The sequence below is a fragment of the Arctopsyche grandis genome, chromosome 9, assembly GCF_051622035.1.
Source record: "Arctopsyche grandis isolate Sample6627 chromosome 9, ASM5162203v2, whole genome shotgun sequence".
NCBI classification, from domain to species: domain Eukaryota; kingdom Metazoa; phylum Arthropoda; class Insecta; order Trichoptera; family Hydropsychidae; genus Arctopsyche; species Arctopsyche grandis.
The window spans coordinates 27,533,368-27,541,087 of NC_135363.1; the positions used below are offsets into that span (position 1 = coordinate 27,533,368).

The 7,720-nt window shown below is 33.4% G+C and overlaps 1 protein-coding gene across 1 annotated transcript; it reads left to right on the plus strand.

Moving 5' to 3' along the window:
- The first annotated feature begins 685 nt into the window (after positions 1 to 685).
- On the plus strand, positions 686 to 3,892 carry LOC143916497 (uncharacterized). The gene is made up of 2 exons (XM_077437631.1): positions 686 to 2,749; positions 2,851 to 3,892. Exon 1 carries the CDS (start codon positions 777 to 779, stop codon positions 2,442 to 2,444), a length of 1,668 nt encoding a protein of 555 aa, XP_077293757.1. The 5' UTR covers positions 686 to 776; the 3' UTR covers positions 2,445 to 2,749; positions 2,851 to 3,892.
- The last annotated feature ends 3,828 nt before the right edge of the window (positions 3,893 to 7,720 follow it).

Consider the following 7,720-nt stretch of genomic DNA (forward strand, 5'->3'; position numbering starts at 1 on the left):
GCTTGACAGTGATATATAAAGCCCGGACCCAGAGCGTGCCGCGTATTGTTCAAATGTTGTAAATGCATTGTTAAAGGTTTGCCGAACCCTTTTTACAAAGGGTTTTCAATAATGGAACAATGAGCGGCCCCTTGGCTATCCTACCTCTAGTGAAATATACCAAAACGACCCTTTGGACCATTTTTTCTGGGAAAAATCGTTTTGTTTATACCTGACAGTGTTCTTAAGAATTTAAATATTATATTTTTGTTGGTTTAGTATTTCAATTCAAATTCATAATACATTAAACAACGTGGATAGTCCCGTTCAAATCTAGGGGGGAAGGGGCAGCTGCCCACCCCGGCCCCCGCCCAAATGACGCCCCTGAATCACTGTCAAACCTATGTCAATACAAGGATAAAATCTTAGGGTGTGTGACCAGTTTTAGTGTGTGACCAGTTTTCTCGTCGAGGATTACCTGTATGTGATTGTTGATGATCTAATTTTATGTCAATCTCGAAAATTTATTTAAATTGTGCATGTTCTGTTTTATTTTTCTTCGTTTTAATTAAAATTTTATTTTGATATTTGAATTTAATTTTAATATAATAATAATAGTTTTAAATTTTGATATTTAATTTTCATTTCGATATTTTGTACGCTACTGGTTTAAAAAGTTGACCCAGAGACCGTTCGTTGGTTTGGTTCGTACGCACCATTGCAGCGTACGCGTACCTGTTATTGATACAAGAAATGTTTCTGTTATTTTAACATTTCTTTGTCGGCAAGCATGGTTCATGGTCCAGACTGATGTTTGTGTGAAACGTCAACTGACAACAGTTATGTCAAGTGAGGATTTCGCGCAATTCTGTCATTTGAAAGGGAGCATGGAGTTGTTGGAGCAGGTCAGGCAAGTGAAGAAGCTGCTCGAGGGCTTCGAGGACGACCACTACAAGCCAGCGCACTCGGCTTGTGTCGCCTTGCTTCAACAATTGCCTACAATCATAACTGACAAGGAAAACATCATGTCTGTCAAAGAAAGACCGAAACGAGGTAGACCGAAGATGCCACCATCGGTACAACCGTCCACTACTCACACTAAATCGTCACTCGATGATTGTGAACGCGATCGGAATAAAAGATCGTGCAGGAACAGAACACCCAAAATTCAGAAGGATTTCGTCTACAACACGGAGATTGTATATGGAAATTCGCGTTCCAAGGAACCGACCACAGTATCTTTAAACAAATCGAAATTGAAGTGTATAGCCCCGCTCAAAAGAGGCCCGAAATTAAAAACGCCAAGAGTAGTCATTGAAAAAATGAACGACCTACCGAACGAAAGTCTCATGTCTACTTCTTCAAAGGCCGCGAAACGGAACAAAAAAGGAGAAACCGCTTTACATTCGGCGTGCACTTCCCAGAACGTTTCGAAAGCTATAGATTTGCTCAACTCGGATGCAAATCCCAACACCGCAGACAACGCCGGCTGGACTCCGCTGCACGAAGCTGTAATCAACAACCTGGCAGAACTAGTGGAACTCCTTCTGAAGAAGAACGCTCTTCCGGACGTACCTGGACCGATGAACGACACTCCGCTTCACGAGGCCATCAAAAAGGGCAATCTCGTCATTATTAAGCTCCTAGTCGAATACGGCGCCGATGTACACATGCGAAACTCAAAAGGAGTGTCGCCGTATGATTTAGCCGGTGAAGATGTGAAAAAGATTCTCACTGCATCAACGTGGAGCGAAAACCACTATAAAATGCACTCCATGACTGCCGTCCTGTGCGGCTTCAACCAAGACCAGATCTTCAACATATACCCGTCGGATTTATACACGGACACATCGTCCAAGTTGAAAAACTTGGAGAAACACCACCCAAATCTTAAGATCGCAAAGTCGATCGACAAAGACGTCACGCACGTACTCGTAAACGATTTACATTGCGGCTTGAACTTAGACACCCTCACGGCTGTGCTATTCGGCGTGCCGGTCATCAGCATCGAATGGATAATCAATTCTGATGAGTCGGAGCTCGCCGATTGGCAGCGGCACGAGATCATCGGACTCGGACCCAACTCGGACTGCTTCAGACTCTCACACATGAACCGCTTGAAGATGTATCCGCCACTCTTCAACGGTTGCCACTTTTACTTCCATGACTTAAACACGAACTACGACATCAACAAAGATCTTTATGTCAACAGGCAGATACTGACAAAGCTCGTCGTCAACGGAGGAGGGTTGGTTTTGAAGAGAGAACCGGATCCGGAAGCGATTCCGGAAGCAGAGGCTCTGGTGCCGTTCCACGTCGGCAAGAATGACACGCTAGCCCATTGTGGGCATTATATCATTTACAGAAAGCAGCCTGAACTTGCTTATAATATGAAGCATATAAAATCCTTGCCGGTCGGCTGGTTAATTGAATGCATCCAAAAGTTCCGATTGGTGAATCCCTGAAGGGTTAAACTACATACATATATACCTGATAATGTTATTAAGTAGCCTTAAAATTATCTTTATATATTCTGTATATTTTGACATGTTCGTAGAAATGAACGTTTTAAGCTAATTTGGAACTGTATTGGTTACCAATAATAAGTAAGTAATAATATTTAAGGAGACTTTTTGAAGGAAATTATCATTATAATATACATATGTACATATATTGTAATCATTTTAAATATGTTATATATCTAAGGAGCCTTTTCAAGGGGAAATCTCATTGTAAATATGCTATATATTATTTGTGGAAACTTTTCGAGGTGAGTTGTTATTGTATATATGTTATATGTATATTGTGATGATTAATTTTGGCACTTTCCTGTTTGTGGAGGTCAAATTTATTTATTTTATTTTATTTAAGTTTGGATCATTGTGGCATCACTGAAATCCCTAAAGCGCCTCAGTGGTCGAAAATATAACACGGAAGAGAAAAATATATATACAGACAAAAGTGCATTTATATATAATCATAAAAAAACAATTGCAAGTAAAAGTAACAAATAAACATGATATATAGTAGGGAATGTTTTGCACCTCTAGCCAGCACCGATATGTACATATATAAGAACCAACCGTAAATACAAAACATCCCTGCGAGGCCCAAATCGAAGAGAGAAGATCAAAATTCCACTCATACATCACATAAAATTATGAAAATAGTGATGAGCGCAGGCTACCAGAAAAAAAGGCTAAAATAATCTCTGGTAACCTCGTTTTCTTGAAATATGAGCCATCCGATAAATAGCCGTGCGGGCAGGAGGTACAACCTGTGGCGGACTGGCCATACAAGCGACATTGCTTGATGGCAAGTGGGCCCCGATCTCTGTGAGAAAATATGGACCCTCAGTGAAATTAAATAACTTTTTAACTATTTCATTTTACGTGTGTAAACATTTACAGGATATTTCACTTTGGGTATTTCAACAAAACAAATTTCTTACGATATACACAAAGAACTAATACCTGCTTTTACAGCCGAAGGATCGGTTAACATTTTTTATAAGGGTCGAAATTTAAGCTTTCAACTTTTGCGTGGATTTCAATTTTATTATATTTATTCACTGAAACAGTATATATGTATATAGATTGTCATTTCTAATTTTCTTAAAATTTCCCTGTTTAAAAATAATATATTGTGAGCCTTCGATTGGCATACACAGGGTAAATTGATCGTATTTTAACTATTCGTTTGTATCAGGTCTGCGGAGTCATTAAAAAAATACGACTTGGACGATCTGACTCCGATTATAAGTTTTGAAATGTAAATTGAATTTTTAGGTTGTAGTAATTTTGCCAACTAAAGTTAGGAATGGGCTTATTTTCGAATATTTTTGTATATATGTAGCTCATAAATCATTAACCTTTTCTACATGCAATGGGCCTAAATATATAAGATTTATTTATATATTTTTTTATTGAATTTACACCAAGAAGGCCTAACAGGTAAACCCAATGCGCCTTCCTGGCCAAAGACAATTATATAAACATATATGTACACCATTCAAATATACACAAATACTTCCACGTATACACAAATACACATTCATACATACATAAATATAAAAATACACATATACATATACATACATACACACCTACACATATATATATTCACATATACATATATATATATATATATATATACATATACACATACACATACAATACATACAAACATTATACATGCATATACACATAAACACATAAATCATTACAATTAATTAAGATAAAAGCTAAGACTGCATACATTCTACACGTCGTTAGCAATTCAATATTAATTAAAAATATAAATAAATGCGACGTCAGGATTTGAATTAATCGATTTTCAACTACACTGATTCCAAAGCCCTGTTTTTTGCAAACATGTTTAATTAGTGTCTAAGAGTTTACAAATGTCAAATGAATTTATTTTTTATAATAATCTTTTCAATAATATTGTTACGTACACCGCCGAGTAAGTGCAATCGGATTAGGCCGAGTAGCATCCCAGAGACTGTGTGACCGTTATAATTGGTCTCAAGGATTATCTCTAGACTAAGTGCAAGTAGGCTAAACAATGGCCACCGAATTGGCCGGTATTGGTCCCTTCTCAGAGGTGACCGATACCGTGGGAATACATATCCGGGTACATGCCTAAAAAATAGGGAAGTAACCGGACGTCGAAGATGCCCAGGAGCGACCGATCCGTTATAAGGCGGTACTTAAGACATTCTGGACGGAGCACTGCCAGTGCGTGTATCTCATTAATCACCAATAAATGCTGTGACACGACTTTGGCCTTTTACGTTGATGGAATTCACTATGAATAATTTAAAGCTAGAAATTAATATTTAAAAATATGTATGTATATTTTGAAAAATAAATTTGTAATAATACGAATTCAAAAAGACGTTTTTTTTTTTTTTTATTAAATTTATTCACTGAAACAGTATAAATTCATTAAATAAATAAACAAAGTCTTGATATATATGTATAAACTATAACATAAAAATCAATCTCAGTACAAATTATATAAAAATCATTATCATATTATATAGATATATGTATATATACAAAATATTGTTATTAACCGTTCAGCTGCCACTTTCGAACAGAACTGCTTTCAAAATGAAAAAATAAAAACAGCACAAAAGATCAAATCGCATGAAAAATGGGATTCAGCGTAAATTAAAGCGGCAGTCAAATGGTTAAAAATAATAAACGAATGGGGGAATCTTTGTCAAATATATGTACAAAAAACATCTATTGCTTATAAATACTTGAATATATAATATGTGTGCATACATCTGCATATAAATTTACATACGCATAATGACGCAGACGTAAGCACACACGCTAGCTTCCAGCGTCATCGTCCCACAAAACAATATTACTCGCTAATATCGTCATCGAAAAACTTTGAAACTCTACAATATTATCATATATATATAGTTAAATCTTCTACTTAATAATAAATGAATTATTATCTATTCCCTGTACATCATGTATTGTTATGAGTATACTTTCGTACTAAATCCTACACTTTGCACATTCGCAAAACCCAATACGATGATAGTCGTCGGTTCGTCATTTGAAATGATGTGATTTTTTATTATTAAATATATTTTTGAAGCTGATTCTACATATTTAACGCAATGGGTTTACAAAATTCAGCTTAAAAATTTAGACTGCGCTGAACGATGCAATAATTTACTACTTAAAGAGTAAATAAATTATTGTATTTTTTTTTTTTATACAATACATTATAAATATATGGCCATCGAAAATTATCAATTAACGTATAATAAATTAAAGCAAACAACTAATTGTAAATGTATTTGAATACGATAAATTGAAAAAAAAAAAAACATGAAAAGATCACAGAAAGCAAATAGTAAATTTCCTTGTTATCGGTGAATTCCAATTACGAATACTGCACAGGAAACGTTCTTCAAATCATCAGATAATATTTCCCAAATACCGTCATCACCGTCGTTCATTTATATACATACATACGTATATATATATATATATATATATATATATCGATAGACACTTTTCTCCCTCATATTGTATTTACAAATCAACAATTTTCTTTTTATATATATATATATATATATATATATATATATATATATATATATATATATATATATATATATATATATATATATATATATATATATATCATCCACAAACATACATACATGTACAATAAATAAATATAAATAAATTACACTGACATGCGAAATATATAAAGAAAAAACATTAAAATGTAAGATCTAACAGAATTCACGATTTTATACAACCAAATCATTTAATAATAATACATACATACATACACATGTCATGATTACAAATAATATAAATTGAATTAATTCTAGCACCAATTCTTCAAAACAAAAAAAAAAAATTAATTCGCAAATATTGAATTGATTATATATATATATATATATATATATATATATATATATATATATATATATATATATATATATATATATATATATATATATATATATATATATATATATTCAAAATAAAAAGATTAATTCAGACGAATAAAATCATAATAATAATGTACAATATAATAATTTGCATTTCAAATATTCAATATACACAAATGCGTCTTTATTTTTATTATTTATATAAATCGATACATTCATACAAATATATGTATATTATATAAAGTTATTTTTGAAAAATGTTATTTAGGCTCTCAATACACGATTTTTTTTTTAATCATTAAACATTAGCGTATACTTGATTGTGAAAAATCGACAGCAAATTCACCGTCTCAATTCAATAATTTTCATTTATGTATATATCTTTCAATCGATACAGTAAAAAATTATGCTATGGATACAATATTGTAATTTTTGGCATCTATACATAAATTACGAGACGATTATTTTAATTTAAAAAAATTTACGCAATTCTTCCGAAGACCCCAATAAAAACAATAGTCATATGTGGGAGAAACAAATTTAAATGCAGACGTCCATATAAAATGCATTCCTTCTGTCAACGTATAAAATAATATCATGTTAAATACATTTGAGGTCAACAAATACGGCCATATTGATCGATATCAACGAAGTTGTCTTTAATTAAAAGAAAAAAAAACTGATTTCACTATGAAAGGTACAAAATACACGATAATACACATAAACATATATAAAAGGTGGGATGGAAACAATCAGGCGACTAGTATTTTGAAGACGAACACTTCATCCGGGTGAGTGAAATAAATTTTCCATATCACAATTAGTTAAATTTCCGCTTGGACATTATTACTCTTCAACTCTTGGATAGTCTGAAGGCAATGAACATAAATTAACAGTGTGCGTCTGTCTACCTATGTAGTTATACTCGATCCTGTCAGAATTGAACCATTACAAAAACTAGAAGACGGATCACAAGGATTGTACTAAGTCCGATTAGATATTGAGGTATGCTCGGTGCCTAGTGGATCTCAATAGGCTAAGTACGGAGCTACTTTAGTACGCGATATACCTTTGAATCGCAGTCGATTATATATCTTTTTTATTTGTATCGTAGCAACGACTTGTTTATTATAATTTTTGTATTTTCCTGCCGCCCCATAATGTTGTCGAAGCATTTCTATCAAAATATCGTCAGCAGCGAAGAAAATACCGACCCTAATAACCTAATCTTAAATGAATAGGGCCAACCCTAACTTAACCTAACCTAACCTGACCATTAACCGTTTGCCCGCGGCCGTTTTCTAT

Coding starts and splice junctions, on each gene's coding strand:
- LOC143916497 (XM_077437631.1), top strand. CDS start 777: ATGGTCCAGACTGATGTTTGTGTGAAACGTCAACTGACAACAGTTATG.